The sequence below is a fragment of the Eleutherodactylus coqui genome, chromosome 4 (assembly GCF_035609145.1).
Source record: "Eleutherodactylus coqui strain aEleCoq1 chromosome 4, aEleCoq1.hap1, whole genome shotgun sequence".
Taxonomy (NCBI): Eukaryota; Metazoa; Chordata; class Amphibia; order Anura; family Eleutherodactylidae; genus Eleutherodactylus; species Eleutherodactylus coqui.
In genome coordinates, this window is record NC_089840.1 from 40,571,959 (window position 1) to 40,591,968 (window position 20,010).

Sequence of the window (20,010 nt, forward strand, 5' to 3'; positions counted from 1 at the left end):
TATTCTGTGTTTAGCATGCGCAGATTTTGCATGCGCAATCACGCTCATGTGAAGGAGCCCTAAAAGTGAACACCGGGGACTCCCGACTTTACACTGCAAAAATAACCAAGAAATATATATATTATATACAGTGTACAGATAGACGAGCAGTTTCAGTAAATGTTTGCCCATGAACCAGCGACAAACGTATTAAGGGGTACAAGCCTCTTCATACATTTCTGTCATCTGGCAGCAGCTCCACGTTCCACCTGTATAACCTGCCGCAACAGATGGGTCATATGCACTTTGTGATAAAGTGGCGCGGTGTAAAGGACAATTTCCGCCAGAATTCTGGCACAATTAAAAAGTTTTTAGACTCCACGGCGGAAACGCCAGAGACCACGAGAGGCGTAAGAACTTTTATTTTACTAATAAAATATGTTCAGCTCTTTACAAAGAATTATTACAACCAGAGTCTTACATTAAATAGAAATCATTGGAAATCAAAGCGTACCATGAGATCTGCAAGTACCAAAGCAGCAATAGAAAAATCAAATATAGAGCCCCTCCCCCACCCCCAGGAAAAAAAGACAAAAGTTTGGAACTTAAACGGGCACCATCCTCTTAGAATTTCCAAAAGTATAAAGAACTATACACAACATATACAGTGGAGACACAGAGGGCTCCTTGGAATTTACATATGTACAGTATATATACAATGAAATGTAGGAGTGTAGTGTGTTGTGCCAGGGGCTGGAGCAGATTCAGGGTTTCTTTGGAGGGCGCATTTGTTACCGCATCCCATGACAGAGCTGGACCCTACAAGCATTGTGACATGTAAAGCCGGGTTTACATAGTCTGGTGGCTCTGCCCCCCAATCCAACTGGCACCGAAATAGTTACCCGAAGACGTTAGTCGTGGGTCTGGATAATTATAACAGAAATGAGAATTTACAAAACACAGTCCCTTTATTCCCTATAAGGAGATTTCCCTACATAGCGACTGCTGCCATGTTCCCGCATTCACGGTCGAATGACGTCCATGATCACCATGTGTCAATTAGTTGCTTCATAATGCACAGTGCTTGGTCGCACGGCTTCCTTTGCATATACCCTCTTTTCTTTACATATCTGAAAGCTTGTGACATCACAGAAATGTGATGACATCACATACAACCAGATATTAGACCACAACCCACCCAAGTAATATATCTTGCCACTTATCACGCAAGTTTTTGCGATATTCTTAGACAAGAGGAAGGCAGTGGGACTAAAAAGATTATGGTGAGAAAGAGGCCGATAGCGGAAATATACACAATGGTGAGCGGCGACAGACAAGTAATATATTACATATATATGCCAGAAAAAAAAATATTCTCCAATGTCGAATAAATTTTTATAGTCACAATAAAGATTTTCTCGCTCTTCTGGCAAAATGTGCAAAAATTGGTGAAAATATCCCAGGGATTCGCTACATCACACCGCATACACAAAATATACATTATACAAAAATATTCAAAAATGAACATGACAAGTAAAAGCAATAACACAGAGAAATCCCGGAGGTCTCATCACACCGACCGTGAGCCGACAGAGGGCTACAAGACAGCGGAACAGAACTCTATCTGTAAAGGGTGTTGTGATAAGAGACCAAAACAGAGACCCTTCTGGTTAAAAAATGTTGTTTGTCTGGTAGTCGAAAGAGAAAAATGTTGACGAAGTGAAGGATATCCTGTGCAACAGCACTGGCGGTATGTGGATGGAAGACGATCAATAGACACACGGATGTGGAAGAATTCAAGAATTTTCCAACATGTAAATAACTGCAGGACATAGAAAATAAAATAAGACCCACTTCACCTAGACACAAAAAGGGAGAGGAATGCAGGACCCCATCCAGAAGTAACGTTACACTGCTGAACTGGAGTCATGACCCAATATATGGCTTATGTTGTGTGCCGGTCGATTTGACGTCTGCTTCGAAGAGTCTGAAGAGGAAGGGTGGGATATGGAAAGTAAGGGCGACACCGCTGAGCCATCGGCAGGGAGAGCGGTGGCAATTTCTGGAAATAGGGAGGTTAGGTTGAAGTTGGATAGGTGCGATGGGTTGGCCATGTGCATTGGGGGCATTTCCGGTAGGAGAGGGAATGTGGTTTGGGAGAAACCAACAGGCCTTGGTGGGGACAATATGGAGCCAAACCTATTGCTATTCGGCTTTTCTGTACTGGGATTAGGAAACATCTGGTTGGAGAAGTAGGGTAGGGTGAGGTCATTGGACAAACTGGGGTGAGCAGGAGAATATGGAGGGTAAAAAGAAGGCAAAGTGTTCTGTGGATCTACAGGGATCAGAGCAGATGTCCGTGTGGCAGTTGTCTGTGTAACTGGAGGAATGAAAGATGCGTTTGCGTTAATTGGTGGGTTCATTGTACCCTCAGGGATGAATGGGAAACCGAAATTCTGAGTAAGGGTGTGTTGGTCAGAAGCCGGATTATCTGTGGACACCTGAGGGGTGTCAGGCATAAAGCGAACAATACCAGTTCGCTTTTCTGTAACGGGCTGCTGCCGCCCAAGAATCATGCTGCCGGGGCCAGCTAGAGGGAGATGAGGCAGCGTAGAGTCAAACATATTGCTGTGCCTTTGGTTCCCCGATCTGTTTCTTTCAGGCTGACGCGTTTTGGAATCAGGTTCATCTTGGAGAGGATGTCTAGAACGTTGGGCTACTGGGGGATTAGCTTGCCGCACCATTTGCCGCTGATCGCCATTTCCATGGGAAACGGAATGATGAGGAATGGGTGGATGAACCACACCGTGCATGTTAATGGAAACCTGTATATTTAGTTGGTTCTTTGCTTGCCCATCAACCTGTCGCACAGAATTAGACTTTTGCATGGAACTGTGAGGACTAGTATTCCTGCCCTGGATATCTCCAGAAGATGAAGAACTAGAGAAGGGAATATTTAAAGAATTGTTCCTTGTGTTCACCTGTCCCATCACCAAATCACAGCTTTCCCGGTTTTGTCCTTCATTGTCTCTCCTGAGGTGCAGCGGTTCACGAGTCGGTGGGCAACTGAACTCAATGCTGGAGGAGTTGTATTGCGTCCTTTGATGACTAGATATTGACCTCTGACTTACCCCTACTTGGTCTCCAAGATGTGGCGTTAACAAACTCTGCATAAAGCTCTGATGACAAGAATTTTCATTTTCTCGAAGCGGAAGGGTATTTGGAATGGGCACTTCTTGGGCCGTCTGGTAAGGAAGGTGCTTTTGTCGATCGATTCCTGAAGTAGGATTTTGGCTGATCCTATATGTTTGTGACTGCAAGCCTCTCATATTGGCATTGGTGCCAACTTCATTGTTTCTTGATGTCTGGACATCAAATGAAGGTGGTTGTTGCTGATTTAAACCTCCTGGCTTAAAGGTCTGACAGTCAGGAAGTCTCTGAGCCTCTGAATTGATGGCATGCTCAATGGACATGTGACCCTGAAGGTTATGGGTTGGTATAACTTTGTTTCTGGACACGTCTAGATACTTCCGCATTTCAATCTGCTCCGATACCCTTGAGGCTTGGACAGATACTCCAATTCTCTGTTCTGTGTTTGATGGGCTCTTGCCTATAAGAGCCTCAGCAGAGTAACTAGAAACTCTGTTCCTTTCCTGTCTATGTGGAGCACAGATCATGTTGGGAGGCCGAGAGACAACACTAGCTTGGGAAGCCATCTGCTGCTCTAAACTCCTTGAGGTCATAAGTCTTTGGACTTGGCTGTGACCCGATAAGTGATCAGTGGACACGATGGATCCTTGCGAGCGGCTGATATCCTGTTGATGTTGATGAAGTATATCCTGACTCACATGGCCTTGCGTGTGGGTTACATGGAGACCCCGAGAAGGTGCATTGTTCTCGCACGTCTTCTCTGCTTGGGCATTTCCAAAATGAGAAGGGATCTGCTGCTGTTGTATTTGTTGATGTTGACTGCTTTTATGCCGATTTTGTTCTGTGAGGTGTTTCTGTTGTAGAGACATCCGGGCCGCCTGAGCACCTTGGACAGAGTTCTGTTTCTTCTGCATCTGTACATCCTGCTGTATCATTCGCTGTTGCTGAATGTTATGAGACTGAGAGCGGATGGAACGGTCCACATGTGGAACTTGTTGCTGCTGCTGATACAAGTGATGATGGTCACGCAAATGACCAGCTTGTTGCTGCTGCTTTAAGTATGGGTTGTTACTATGAAGTGGTACTTGCTGTTGATGCGACTGCAAAGACTGTAAGTGTTGGTTCCCTATCTGACCCTGTTCAGAAATAGAAGGCTGTGAACTGCAGCGTAGATCGGGTTGCCTTAAAGTTGGGTTCACAAAGTTATTATTTGAGGTGAACAGACTGGAAAGTCCCTCCCCATGGCTTTGTACACTACTAGATGCAGATACTGCAGATGAAGAGTCAGACGAGACGTGGCTAACCAAAACGTCATTCTGCTCCGTGACGTTGTCTGAAGGCTGCAATCGTTCAAGTCTAAGCGGTGTTTGACAATGTTTTTGCCTTTTGGCTGCAGAGAGTAACTCGTCTTCATGGGCCGAACGCTTGTTTGACACTTTTCTGGCATCTTGAGTTTGTTTTAGGAGGGGCATCGTGGCCTGAGATACCTGCATGACAGCCGAATTCATCGAATGCAGCTGTTCATGCGAGTAGTCAGAAAGAACAGTCGTTACTTGTGTCTGGTTTTCAAAAGCGTTGGAGGACACAGAAGGATTGGTGGATGGAGGCACGGACATGTGTTCAGAGGTCTGCAACACATTAGCACAGTTCACCGAATGGTTAACGCTCCCTGGGTGTATTAAATTATTGATGCTCAAACTCGTCACACTTTGAGATTGAGATGCTGAAATTTGTAAAGATAGGCTGGTAGAATTTACAACCGAACAATTACTTTTTTCTACCAAATGATTGACACAAGGGTGGATATTGGTGTCAAGGGCATTGAAGGAATTGGAGGAAGGTGGAAGTCGAGAAAGGTTTTCTTTGGCTGAGTGTGGCTTGAAAGAAAGTCTACAATCTGCAGGCAAGGTCTCCACTTCGGAATTCCTGGGAACAGAATCTACAACTTCTGCATGGATCCTGGATCTTCCTTTCAAAAGGGTTTCTTGGTCGAAAATAGCTCTTGCGGCAACTGCGACTATGTCATTTTGCTCAGAAAATCCACACCCATTAAATGGTGGTCCTATTGCTGCCCCATTGAGGTCATCCTTGTTGTTATCCGGCAACATAGAGGCCACTGAAAAATTACGGCTGCTAGCAGAACTATTGGACAAGGGTGAATCTGTCTGTCGATTGGTAGCAGAAGAAGAGTTGCCACCACCATCTTGTTCCAACATACTACTCTGATTTTGTGCAACTTGTACAACACAAGTATTCGGAATAACAGGTTCTGACCTCGTTTCACCCGCAGACATAGGAGGTTCTTTTGCCCTCACTTTTCTGAACAACGTTCCATGACTGTCAAGATCCTTTAAGTCTTCTTTTAAAGGGATGGATTTCTCGCTTGGGTCATCACTCAATATCTGTGCTTCCAGCAAGTCAGCAGCAGTCAACGTAGTCGAGTCTTCTACTTGGCAAGGTCTGGATGCTGCAACTGTGTCAGAAGTTCCAGCGACGGTTAAGACTTTTGACTCTTGAGGAACCTCTAGAACTAGAGTGTTTTGAAGGGTGTCCCTATTCACAGGATGACTGCTGGGGCCTACGATTCCCTTAAAACATTCTGGCTCTAAAGATTGTCTCTGCTCATTCTGGGGTGCACATAAGTTTTGACCTGTGCCAGTAGCTGTAGGGTTGGGGAAGTGTGTTGGTATCGGCTGATCACACTTTGGTTCAGACGATATTGCATTGCCTTCTGAATTTGCATGCAAGACAGAATTCCTGCTTTCAGCAGTTTTCTGACTTGTTCCACTTTCAGAGGACTGACATTCTGCAGGATGCACTTTCTCTTCTGCAGATGAAGGTGCTGCCAAGACGTTGACTTTCTCCTTTTCATTCTGAGGTTTGTTATTGGTCTGAGTTTTTGCAAGTTCGGGACAAGATGAATCTGGTTTTGTGGTTGGAGAGGAATCCTTTTTTGGAGCAGTTCCTTTCTTTGCTGTAGGTTTCTTGATTGTCTTTTTTGCCTTTGCACCGGCTGATGTAGTGTTTACAGGTTTTACTATTAAAGGCTTGGTCGTTACAGAAGATACAGGCAAAGCAGAAGCTGTATCGGCAACGGTGGACGTCACGCTGGTTCCAGATACTGAAACACAGTTTACAGGTATGGTGTTGGAGCTTAAAGTAGCTGGAGCAGGGGGGTTAAGAGTAAACTGCAGGCAATTCTGACCAGCCATCTGAGATATGTTCTGACTAAGGTTGGCCAAAGCACCAAAAGTGTTGAGAGCTACATTTGTGTTAGGATCTTCACTAGTTGTTGGCTGGATAATTTGCATAGGGGTTTGATTGGAGGATCCAGCTGAAGGGTTCATGGGCTGCAGTGCAAATAACTGTCCATTCAAAGAAATTGTTGGTGGCTGTTGATTTGGTGTGGCTGTAGACACAGGCACTTGCTGTGCAGTGCTAGACGGCTGCACAGGGGTAGGTCTGGGCAATATGTGAACAAGGTGTTTTCCACCAAATGTCTGTGGCATTACTGTGCCTTGTACAGTGTTCGATGGGCAAACGACTGGATTTGTTGGATTGATGGGCATGACCACAGACGGGGTCGGTTGTGCAGTCATAAGAGGAAGCGTACTCTGGTTGGGGGTTGCTTGGATTATAACGATCTGCTGCCCTACCGGTGGTTTAGGAACGGGTGGACAAGGCGCAGGTGCTGGTGGTTGTAGTAATATAATGTTCTGATTGGCTGGTGATGTATTTATTGCAGTACCAAATGGCTGTGCTACCTGAATTACCTGCACAGGTGGATGTAGCGGAAGGATTCCAGTTGTGCTCTGTGGCTGTGGTTGAGTTATGAGTGACTGGACTTGTACAGGTTGACAAGAGGACATTTTCACCATCACTTGTTCCACAGATTTGACTTCTGAGGATACCACGTTGTTCAGGTTTATGCAAGCTGTGACCGGACGGTTATTCAAGGTATCTTTGGAGACCAATGGCTGTTCGGGCAGTGGTGTAGGAATAACGGCAGAGGATGACTGACTCAATGGCTGCACGGTGTTTCCAGCAAGTTGCAACGTCGTCCATGTAGTTTGAGTGTTTCCATCTGACGGGATTCGAGACAGGCTTCCAACGCTTTTCAAATCCGGCAATCCAGATGAGAGTGACCAGCTGGTTTCCACAGCAGGACCCGACAATATGGACACACTGGAACCTGCTTGAACATCTATAGATGGATTTATTTCTCTTGAGTGGATGACGACCCCCATGCTGGATCCAATATCAACTGCGGGCGAAACTTCCTTCTCTATATTCGTTCCAGTTTCTACAGAACTGGAAACTTCGGAGGTCTTCTCATGAATATTTGAAGACAGTTGCACACTTATTCCAGGCACGATGGCTTCTGATACTGGTGATGGAATATTGCTGCTGATAGATACAACACTTTTGGGCACGGTGTCTACATTTTGTCCACATTCTACACCATTTCCTTCTTGTGCAGTCATCGGAGAACAAGTGATTGGACCCACTGTACTAGTCCCTAGAGGGAATGGAGCTGCAGAACTGGTCGGGGGATCTCCAGCTTCTTTGCTCTTGGACAAGACGAGGTTTGCTGTGCTCTGTGCTATAGTCACAGGAAGACTTGTTGATTCAACTTGACCTGCAACGGTTGATGATGTTGAACTCTGCTGCCACGTTTTGTCCAAAGGGTAAACACCGGCAATGGTGATAGGTGTCACAAGGTTGCACGTTCTTTGCACTGGGACAACGTTGGCTGTTTGCTTCTGGAGGTTATGGCCCATGTTGAAGGTTATGCCGTGCACAGTGGTGCCCTGGTTAGAAGAGCTCAGCTGGTTACCATTTAGGCAGAGGGGAAGTTTCGGAGCTTGGTCAACAGGAGCAATCAGTGAAGCCTTTGAGTTCCTTGCATTTCCTTTCCAATTTAGCGTCGGGTCATCGTATAAGCAGATATCATTGCTCTTCAATAATTCTATGTAACGAGCATTTTCTTTCTGGATCTCGGCCAACTCTCTTCTGAGTTTTTTGATTTCGCTTGCTGAAAAACAATGCAAAATTTGAGGGAGTCATTTATTAATAACCCATAAAGAATGGTTTTGTGAGATGCCCCCACAGTATTAGTAAGAGTTATCAATCTCACCTTGCTCTTCATTCCCTCCATTTAGTAGAAGCTCGTCGTTCTGCCGTTTAAGCTCTGTGATGTACTTGAAAGCCTGCTCAAGAATCAGGTTTTTGCTCTGAGAAAGATAAAAAGGAAACCCTTATTAAAAGAGTCTTCCAGAAATTTACATTGACGTTCTAATCTTAGCACAGAGCATCAATGTATAACCTGTAGGGTGAACCAATCAGAAGAAAAAAGGTAGTTGCACAAGATGTTCACATGGGTGTAACAGTGCCTATTACTGCAGTAGAAGAGCTGTGAGACTGATGCAAGAGAGCTCATCTGGGGAGGCCCTAGTGGGCCTTATACATCAATGTCAAATCCCAGAAAAACCCTTTAACACCTTAAGGCCTCGGTCAGACGGCGTTTTTTCGTGCGACTTGTGCATGCGATCCGCGGCTATATAGACCCAATGCTTCGCAATGGGATCGGTCACATGTCTGCTTTTTATGCGGATGTGCGATAAATTATAGGACACGACGAATCGCAGAACGCGCCTATCTGCGATTCGTTGTGTTCTATATATGCGCTCAATGGGGCCGGCGGCAGCAGCGCCGACCCCATTGAGAACATATACTAAAGATCCTTCTCCTCTGCCACAGCTGTAACAGCTGTGGCAGAGAACGATGTTCGCCCATTGAATTCAATGGAGCCGGCAATAGAACTGGCTCCATTGAAAGCAATTGGCTGCCGGCAAGCACGGAATGAATTTTCGGGAAGGGCTTAAAAAAAGGATACTCACCTTTTCCCTGCAGCCGGAGTTCAGCAGTGTCCGTCCGGCAGTTCTTCTGAACTGCTCTGTGTAGTATTCAGCATTCGGGGATTTAAAATCCCCGCCTGCTGAATAGGCTGCGACCAATCAGAGGCAGCTCTCACTCACCCATTCATGAATGGGTGAGTAAGTGCTTCCTCTGATTGGTCCCTGCGCTTAGCCAATCAGAGGCAGCTCTCAGCTATTGAATGATAGCTGAGAGCTGCCTCTGATTGGTACCTGCACTCAGCCAATCAGAGGCAGCACTCACCCATTCATGAATGGGTGAGTGAGAGCTGCCTCTGATTGGTGAGGGCTGTGACCAATCAGAGGCAGCCCATTCAGAAGGCGGGGATTTTAAATCCCAGCCTGCTGAATACTACACAGAGCAGTTCAGGAGAACTGCCGGCCGGACGTGGCTGATCTCCGGCTGCAAGAAAAAGGTGAGTATACTTTTTTTTTTTTTTTTTTTATACATTTTAGGATGGTTTTCAGGGAAGGGCTTATATTTATAAGCCCTTCCCGAAAATTCATCCCGCCCTCGCCGGCAGCCCATTGCTTTCAATGGAGCTGGCTGTATTGCTGGCTGTATTGCTGGCTCCATTGAATTCAATGGGCGAACATCATTCTCCTCTGCCACAGCTTTGGCAGAGGAGAGCGGGCAGCGCTCCTTTGATCGGGGCCGTTTCACCGAAAACGCTGCTAGCTCGTTGGCCCCAGTCACGCAATTTGCGGATGCGCATCCGTCATTCGATCCGCAAATAGCGGGAAAAAACGCCCATGTGACCAATGCCTAAGGATGTGGGCAAGTTTCAGACTAAGGCTTATTTACAGGAGCATATATCGGCCGCCGTTTTCAGCGCTGGCCAATATACGCTACCATCTGAGCCGTCTTCCCCCTTCCCTCGCCGGCTCTCTGCATCTCTCTCCCCCTCCGGCTATTTGCAATGGGAAGGGGTGGAGCCAAGCTCTACCCCAACCCACCACCTCCCATTGCTGGCTGCGGACAAGGGGCGGGAGCGTAGCTGCAAACAGACAGAGGGGAGGAGAGATGCAGAGAGCCGGCGAGGGGGAGGGAAGGAGGAAGACCGCTTAGATTGTAGCGTATATTGGCCAGCTGTGAAAACAACAGCCAATATACGCTCCTGTGAATAAGCTCTTAGGGACAATATTTTGGAGGATTTTCATCTACACTTTTCAAGCGCCATAATCTTTTCATTTTTCAGTCAACATGGCCGTATGAGGGCTTGTTCTTTTTGTGGCGAGCTGTAGTTTGTATTAGTCCAATTTTGGGGTACATATAATGTATTGGGCAAGGTGAAAGATTATCAATTCTGCCTTTTTTTTTTACCTTACACACAGCAGTAAGTGACATGATCACATTTTTTCCCCTGAGGGTTTGTCTGATTACAATGATCAAACGTTTATTTATTTCTTTTTTTAAACCATGAAAACCCCTTTTTCGAAAAATTACTTTTTTGCATCTCGGCTTTCAAAGATCCATGAAAAAAGTCATTTCTCCATGGTCAAGTCTATGTAAGGGCTTGTTTCTTGCATGATGATCTGTAGCTTTTATTGGTGCCATTTTGGGCCATTTTTTTAAATTGCTTCACGTGCGGGATACAAAGTTTGTTGAATTTAGTACGGGTCATTACAGATGCAGCGATACCAAACCTATGGACTTCTTTTTAGATTCAATTAAATGTAGGGGACTAGAACCTGCAATCTTATCTATATGATCTTATGGTAAAAGCCACGGTTAGCCTTCTGACTGCTGCAGTAACCCATTGGCCCTCTACTATTTCATGGCAGTAGTTCGGTGAAGTCACAGAGCGAGCTTCATCCCTCTGAACGTCGTACATGTGACGATCCAAGCCAGCTCCTGAGCCCATGTCATCCATTGGCTGTAAAGGTACCATATGTGGGACAGTGTTAATCAAGTTGCTGCAAGAAGCTTGTCACAGATCTACTAAGCCTCCAAAATCCACACCTTCCTTAGCCAGGGGCTCTCCACTTCACAACTCTCTACTGGCCAGTCACTGTTCTTCCTTTAGGACGCATCATGGCCATCTATTACCTGGCTGCCCATGGGACTACAATGGATAGTGTGTAATACTACAGATGCTGCATGGAAACCATAGATATGCTGGTAGCGTGACCTGGTAATAACAGCTCATCAGTGGTGAGGGGATTACCAAAACCGATTGCTAACACCTCAGACAGAGGAGCTGCTGTCAGTAGATATAGATATAACCATCAGCAGCTGCATTGTAATTAGAGATGAGCGAGTATACTCGCTAAGGGCAATTACTCGATCGAGCATTGCCCGTAGCGAGTACCTGCCTGCTCGGAAGAAAAGGTTCGGCTGCCGGCGGCGGGCAGGGACATCTCTCTCTTTCCCTCTCTCCCCCCCGCTCCCCCCTGCTCACTGCCGCAACTCCCCTGTCACCCACGCCGGCAGCCGAACCTTTTCTTCTGAGCGGGCAGGCACTCGCTAAGGACAATACTCGATCGAGTAGTTTTCCTTAGGAAGTATGCTTGCTCATTTCTAATTGTAATCCTTCAAAACATTCCGACAGATTACCTGCTTCAGTGCTGGAGAGCATGGGATGAGATCCCCGATCCGATTAATCCCAGAGTTTATTTTCTTCTTCCTATGTCTTTCCACTAAAATGAAAAAAAAATAAAAATTACCTTTTTTTGTCAAGGAAGAGATATTCCAGCTAATACCAGCGACAGACAAAAGAGCCAGTGTGGCTTTATAGCAACCAGCGGAAAGGGAAGAGGCAATAAGAGAAAATATAGATTACAGCTTGCAATTAGCTCCCCCTAGTGGCGACTGTAGGCAGCTAACATTTTATCATCGAACACTATGTCCACGCAGGAGGTTTGTCATAAAATCTAAACTCCGATCCCAATAAAGATATTTAAAAGGAACCCATCATGAACTACAAGCACCACGAACAGTCACTGGGGGACACTGCAGGAATTGGGGTCTGGGCAAGCATGAAGAGAGGCTCTCCGAACGCCACATAATCTAAACTATGAGCAATATAAAGCTTTGTCTATGGTGCTTACAATTGATGACAAGTCCCCTTTAAAAGAAGTTTGGACCTAAAAACTCCATGATCGTAGAAAGGTACATATGTACTCTAGACCTTAAAATCTAAAACCAAGAGATCACTTTCTGGCCTCTCAGGGTTTTGCAGCAGTGGCCATTCTGGCAGAAGTGGTGAAGAGGAGGTGCAGCCACACCGGTCATCACCGTTCACGCTCTCAGATAGGGATGGCTGCTATTCTGTCAGCATGCTACATCAATAAAGCGATATCTCAACTGGAAGCAGATTCCCGGGGAATAACCAATATGGCTGCACTACTTCTTGCCAAGTTGGTAAAACTGGCTACTGCTGCAACAAAATGGAAAGATGCCAAACTGTTTACTACTATTGGCACAACATATGTCGGGGGTGGAAACCCGTTAAGTACAAAACAAAGCGTCTCTCGCTCTCTTTCTTACCCTCATTGTGACTCTCTCGGTTTTTCTTCCTAGCGCAGGAAACAAAAAATATAAATAAGTCACTCATTGTATAATATCACAACAGGTAGAGTGAGTTTGATATACAATAACCAGAACAAATCCCTCTATGAGGGACTACAATTTCTTAAATCCAGAATCCTACCCAGGCATGATGGGAGTTGTAGTTTTACAGCTGGGGTCCCACAAGTAGACCACTGTACTAAAAAAACGGACTTCATTGCAGGCACTGGATAACACTGAAGTCTTGGACAGTCACCACTTTCCCTGCAATACCGGTCCAGTCCACTGTGAGGCACCCTTACCTGTGCTTGGTTTTGTTAGGACTTGCATTCTGAGTCATCTCCGGCATGCTTACATTCAAGGACTGACTGGTCACTGCGGGGCGAGAGGAATATGGAGGACATGAATAACAGAATTATCATGAACAAGACCATAAAAAGAACCATATGAAACCCAATTGAACATTAGAGGGCTTCTCCGGGACTTTGATATTAAGGGCCTCTCCATAAGATGGGTCATCAATATGAGAAAGGGTCAGAGTCCGGCTACTGGCACTCCACCGATCAGCTGTTCGAAGAGGCCATGGCACTCTGGAGAGGGCTGCGAGGTTTACTTGGGCCTGTGACATCATTGGTCACATGGCCTCTCTGCAGCTCCATTCCATTCAAATGAATTTGATTGAGCTGCAATACTGTGCACAGCCACTATGAAACGAATGGCACTGTGCCTGGTAAACAATGAAGAGGTGGCAGCAGTACCAGAAATCATATCCTCAGCAATCTGATATTGATGCATTACGTTAAGCATACATCATCAATATCCAGGTCTGGATAACCCCTTTAATAGTAATGGAAGAGCAGAAATCCAAATAAAAACTACAAATTCCTTTAATTCAGAATCCTGTGGTCCAGAACATTGCCTCCTGCTTATCCAGAATAACCTAAGTGAAGGGATTTTTTTTTTTTTTTTTTTAAAAAGGAAGCTTTTTCTTGGCAGCTTCACGCCATTACGGGGCGTCAGCATAGTAATTATCTGCTAACGACTACTTTCATGATTCTGCTGGCTGTCACTGAAAACTGTCAACAAGGTTGTTCTAAGACATCCCAAAAGCTTATAATGCAGAGAGCTGAACTGTACAGGTTGTGTAGGACAGCTCCCAGAATGGAAATTACACAGACCTCTGGGAGATTTCAGCTCTGAAGCTGCAAAATAGTGAGTAAAGCTCCATTCTATAACAGTCTGCATCTTAGGACCAGTACAGGATAAGTAATGTAAGTATACAGTAACTCCACCAGCAGAATAGTGAGAGCAGCTCTGGAGTATAATACAGGATGTAACTCAGGATCAGTACAGAATAAGTAATGTATGTACACAGTGACTCCACCAGCAGAATAGTGAGTGCAGCTCTGGAGTATAATACAGGATGCAACTCCGGATCAGTAATGTATGTACACAGTGACTCCACCAGCAGAATAGTGAGTGCAGCTCTGGAGTATAATACAGAATGTAACTCAGGATCAGTAATGTATGTACACAGTGACTCCACCAGCAGAACAGTGAGTGCAGCTCTGGTGTATAATACAGGATGTAACTCAGGATCAGTACAGGATAAGTATTGTAATGTATGTACACAGTGACTCCACCAGCAGAATAGTGAGTGCAGCTCTGGAGTATAATACAGGATGTAACTCAGGATCACCGAAAGTAATGTACTTACAAGGTGACTGCTTGATTGTGTACCATCCTACATATACACTGGAAACCAATACTTTTATCACAATATATCCTCACCTCCAATGTTAGGCCTGGACGTATCTCACGCTCACTCTGACTTCACCGCCCTCATGTCCGTTACCTCCTGGTTCTTGTGGCAGACAAGTCTTCTCATCCCTCATTCTACTGGGCACTAAGAGGAAAGAATTGACACGTCAGCAAGCGGAGAGGCCGCCAAGTAATAACCTATACCGTTACCCGTCCCCAATCTAGGGATTTCTTACGTCAGAATAGAAGGATTTTATTGTTGGATCCCTGGAATATGAAGTTCAGGACGGACGAAGTAAGTCTGACCAATCATGTTCCAGCATGTACATTACCTACTGTATTACAGCAGAGGTCGAAGGTCACACGGAAGTACAAAAAACAAAGATGGAAAACAAAGTTTCCTTACGTTTCCTTCTGAGTGGTCACTGCAGGGTATATATGTAATCAGTGCAGCCCAACACACAGCCGGCCGGGTGACACCAGAGCTTACGGATTCTGTTCTCCAGCTCCATCCCAGGGAACGAACAACTGCCAGAGCCAAACCGAGCCGGATGGAGCCCATTCACCAAATAATAGAGCCGTCCAGATTAGGACGCCCCCTCCAGTATTTCACCAGATGGAATATCTCAGCATATTTTGCGGTTCTGCGTCATGTCTGCAACTGAGACTCTACCCGGCGCAGATATGAAGACGGCCGCAGCGGAATTTAAATGCTAAACTGCAGAATACTATATAGCGCCAACCATATACATCGTATACACTAGAGTAATAATACCCAGCAAATCACCACATATTTTACGTCAGGGCAGGATTACTATTTTTTACCACTCTGGCCCCCCTACACCTGTGTACTGACAGTAAAATGAGTATTATTACACGGGTAGCATATGAGGTCATATGACAAGCGTGTTATAAATAAGTAGTAACATATCAGCACTCTTCTCATATCAACCCATATCCCACAACTAACAATAAGGGTGAGTTCACACGGGCTGCGTTATGGGAGGAGGAAACAGAACCCACTGGCCGGACGGAGGCGTCATGATGGAACCAAACAGACCCCACTGCCTAGATTGGGGTCTGCTCGGCTTCTGGCGTTTTACAGGATGAAATAGCGCAGCATTTCATCCTCTTGTTAACCCCTTAAGGACCAGACACTTTAGGGATTTTACTAGAGATGAGCGAACTTACTCATTTAGGCCGCCTGCAGACGAGCGGGTCGGATCCGGCAGCGAGAAATCTCGCCGCGCGATCCGACCCCAGAGCCTGCAGGGGCGAGCGCGTACTCACCCGCGCCTGGCGGCCCCGGCTCTTTGGTGTGCCGGCTGCCGCGCAGCCGGCGCATGCGCAGACCGGAGCCGGCGGCCAGGTGAGTGCGTGCCCCGCAGAAAATTAGAACATGCCGCGGTTTGTTTGCCGCGCGAGATTTCGCGCGGCCAAACCGCGGCCGTCTGCATAGGAGTGCGTATTGTAATGCACTCCTATGCAGACTTTCAGCGGCGGAAATCCCGCGGCGGGATTTCCGCTCGTCTGCAGGCGGCCTTAGGGTGATTTTGCACTCGAGCACCGCTTTTTTCGAATAACTGACTACTCGGGCGAAAAGCTCCCGTCCCCCCCCCCCCTCCCCTCTGCAACCCCCCGCTCACCCCCGGCACCCCCCGAATCTTTTCGCCCGAGTAGTCAAGTTACTCGAAAAAAAAGCGGTGCTCGAGTGCAAAAACACCCGAAAAGAGTACGTTCGCTCATCTCTAGATTTTACCCATGTAGTGGTTTTACCCAATTTTATTTAATTTTTTTTTTTTTTTTTTTTTTTTTTTACTTCAGCTACCAAAAATTATTTTTGCTGTGTTTTTTTTTTACTGTGACACATAGGGCTGTTTTTATAGATTTTTTTTTTCCACTGAATTTTTTTCTGCTTTATTATGGATAAAAAGCTAAAATAAAAAGTGGTTTTTTTAAATCTTTTTTATAGCTATTTTTAAAAGTAATATATTTAATCTAAAATAAAGCCCAGGAGCGGGTTCCTTATTTGGTTTTGCACATTCGGATCTGTAATTGGTATAGGCTCGGATTGGCGTTGGGTTCTTTTCTTTTTTTATACTTTTATTTCAGTATTTTTTTTACATCCACGTCCCTCAGGACACCATATAAAACCTCTGGGGGTCATTCACAGTTTGTTTTTGTTTTTTTTTTAAATAGGTTTTTATTTAAATGTTTCCTTGAATGCAGGGTAAGGTTGTTACATGCATATTGACAATTAAGATATACAACAGATACAATAGCAGATATTCGAAGGAGCCCCAGTTACAGGGAAGATAGACCCCGCAGTGACAGCAGTCACTAACAGAGCTGATATGGTTTGCTAAGACCCTGCAGCACTGCCTTGGCAGGGGGCACCCGGCAGTCACATGATCGCTGGGACAAATATCAGAAGCAGCACCTCTGCTTTCTCTCTTCACTACATAATGCTCACTGAGCGCTCTGCAGCCTCAAGAGAGAAGGGAGAAGCAGTTAAAAACCACTTCTGCCTTCTCCTCCGGGTCCTCGACTAGCAGCCAGGGACCAACCTGCTCCGGCTACGCTGCACGAGTTTTAATCCTGCGCCGCATATTTTACTATCGACTGGAATTAAAGACTTATCGGGCTAATGGAATTCAGCGACCGCTTCTGAACAAAGCTCTAACACTGAAGTGGACAGACCCTAATAAGACCGCCAGATCATACCCTATACTTGTGTAATAATGCTGATAACACTCCTGTGATATGCTATACATATGTAGTAAGGATAATACTAAAACCCATGTGATATCACCTCATACGCTATATTTATGTAATAGTGATGATAACACCTCATACCCTATACCTGTGTAATAACACCACCTATGTGATCTCTTCTCACCCCCTATATCTGTGTAATAGTGATAAGAACACCTGCGTGATAACACCTCATAACCTATACCTGGGTAAAAATGATATCACCTTCTACCCTACAGGTGTAGTAACACTCCTGCGATATCCCATACATGTGTAATAAGGAAGATAATACTAACACCTCTGTGATATCACCTCATATCCTATATCTATGCAATAAAAGGGATGATAACACCTCATACCCTATTCCTCTGTAATAATAACCTCCATGGGATCCCTCCTCATCCCTTATAACTGTGTAAATAATGATAACACCTGTGTGATAACACCTCATACCCTATTCCTCTGTAATAATAACTATTATAACATCCATGGGATCCCTCCTCATTCCTTATAACTGTGTAATAATAATGATAACACCTGTGTGATAACACCTCATACCCTATACCTGGGTAATAACAGCCCTGTCATATCACTTCATATCCCATACCTATGTAATAATAACCCTTTTCACATCTCCTCATACCCTATACCTGTCTAATAATAACAGCCCGGTGATATCTCTTTACACCCTATACCCGGGCAATAATAGCCCTGTAATTACCTTATACCTGTGTAATAATACCACCACCCCTGTAATATCACATGTACCTGTGAACAATCCCCCCCTCCCCCCAAAAAAACCACATCTCCTCATAGCCTACACCTGAATAACCCCCTGTACAATCTCTCCATACCTGTGCTGTCCCCTCCCACAGGTGTATTAACCCCCCTATACCTGGGTAATACCCCCACCCTGTGCTGTCCCCTCCCACCATGTACCTGTGTATTACCCCCACCCTGTGCTATCCCCTCCCACCATGTACCTGTGTATTACCCCCACCCTGTGCTATCCCCTCCCACCATGTACCTGTGTATTACCCCCACCCTGTGCTATCCCCTCCCACCATGTACCTGTGTAATAACAATGCTGACAATAACCCCGTGTGATATTCCCCCTCCCCGTGCAGTAACCATAACTCTGCAGTGGGGTCTCCTCTCTGCTCAGTAACATTTGGGGGTCCCACTATCACATGACTATGAATCCCCCTTCATCTCCACAGACCCCCAAGTAGAGCTCCGTCCGCACCGGTCGTTTCCCGTCTTCTCCCCGGAGGACGGCATTCTTACCTCAGCACCTCCCACCGCTCGTCCTCACCCCCCGGGCCGGTCCCCGGTGGGGCCTCCAGACCCCGAAGCGACCCCGCCAGCCAACCAAACCCGAACCCAACACCGAGCTCCCGAGCACTGCGAGCACCGTGGCCAATCGCCGCCCTGTGACTGCGGCTGACAGCCAATAGACACGCAGTTCTTATGATGGACATTCATCTGGACCAATGTCCGTAGAGACTGAAGTCGGGAGGCGGGGAGATTACGGCGACGGGAAAGATGGATGGTTCTAAAGGTTGCACTATCGAGGAAGTGTTTTGGTTTGCTGGTTTTTGATTGACAGTCTAAGCGGCCAATAGGATTAATGGGGCGGGGTTACTATTAAAGGGCCAGTAACAGCTGCACATGGTGGAAAGCGACCTGTGGAGCTGCAGCCTTTATGATACTACAACTCCCAGCATGCACTGACAGCAACGTGTAGTCTGCGGCAGCAGAAGAGCTTTGTGATTGCTGCACTTAGAATACAGCTCTCAACAGTCACACACCGCCAAATGACCAATAAACCTAAATATGCTATTCGCACTTTGTGGTGTATTTGCAGTGTTTGTGCCCCGCGAGCTTCGGGACCGCGGATGAGACGTACGCATCGCTATACGGTTTTCTTAGGACCTGCCCTTTAAACATACATTTAAATTTTTTAAACTGTATACGTTTTGCTTCTTTTCATCCGTTTGGTACATGAAAATCATACGGAAACGCTTTTTCCTAATAAAACTTTGTGGTTTGATGCTTTTTTTCCCCTTGATCACTAAAAACGTATACTTTAAGCATATACAAAAACATACCGCCACCCGTTCCCATACATTATCCATGGTAACAAGGTGTGCGTTTCACGGATGACCATGTGACAGCGCGGACGGGCCATTCAAGCATATAGATAGCCTTACGTTTCTATACGTGTCTATCCTTACATTAAAAAACATATTTACGTTTTTCACTATAAAGTCTTTCTTTTGAATAAAATTTTGTAGTTTTCTGTTTCTTTTGAGACATTTGAGAACAAAAAGTGTATTTAAGGCCTCGTGCCCACGGCCGGCTCGGATTCCGACTGCGAAATATCGCAGGGGAATAAGGCCCCGCACCCCCCCCCAGAGACCCGATACTCACCTCTCCAGATCCACCGCGAGAGTCTCGCCCTGCGAGCTGGCGCACATACGAAGTGCAGTGCATGACACGCTTGGCGCAGGGCTGTGATGCGGATTCCCGCGATCCTTCTGCAGTGCCCACTACGGAAGTATTGCGGTGCGAATGGCTTCCATTGACTACAATGGAAGCTGTACCGCGATTTTCCGCACAGAATAGAACATGCTGCGATTCTCCCCCGTGAGCTGAAAATTGCAGTTGATTTCCGCTTGTGGGCAGGAGAGAGTTTGTTGACATAGCCTGTCTATGGACGGACATTGCTGCGGAATTCGCAGCGGGCGTCTGACCACGAATTCTGCCGTGATAATCTGTCTGTGGGCATTTGGCCTAAATGTATGGAAACATGCAGATTTACCTTTCCATACGTTTTAGGATCTGTTGGGGTCTCAGCGGTAATACCCCTACTGATCAGACTGATGGATAGGTGACAAAACTAATGTAAAGTAAACG

The 20,010-nt window shown here is 45.9% G+C and overlaps 1 protein-coding gene across 1 annotated transcript; it reads right to left on the bottom strand.

The window, feature by feature from the left end:
• Window positions 1–384: 384 nt before the first annotated feature.
• Window positions 385–18,514, bottom strand: USF3 (upstream transcription factor family member 3). The gene is made up of 7 exons (XM_066599329.1): window positions 18,379–18,514; window positions 14,368–14,482; window positions 12,879–12,951; window positions 12,556–12,584; window positions 11,623–11,705; window positions 8,267–8,363; window positions 385–8,164 (listed from the first exon to the last, which is right to left on the bottom strand). The coding sequence occupies exons 3-7, from the start codon at window positions 12,923–12,925 to the stop codon at window positions 1,887–1,889; spliced, it is 6,534 nt and encodes a 2,177-aa protein (XP_066455426.1). The 5' UTR covers window positions 12,926–12,951; window positions 14,368–14,482; window positions 18,379–18,514; the 3' UTR covers window positions 385–1,886.
• Window positions 18,515–20,010: the final 1,496 nt, after the last annotated feature.

What these genes read in the sequence shown, in the direction of transcription:
- USF3 (XM_066599329.1), bottom strand. Translation starts at nt 12,925, where the DNA reads ATGCCGGAGATGACTCAGAATGCAAGTCCTAACAAAACCAAGCACAG. An exon ending in CCGAGAGAGTCACAATGAGG is followed by an intron (nt 11,706 to 12,555) that starts GTAAGAAAGAGA and finishes TTTTCATTTTAG; the next exon opens with TGGAAAGACATAGGAAGAAG. An exon ending in GCTCTCCAGCACTGAAGCAG is followed by an intron (nt 8,364 to 11,622) that starts GTAATCTGTCGG and finishes TATCTTTCTCAG; the next exon opens with AGCAAAAACCTGATTCTTGA.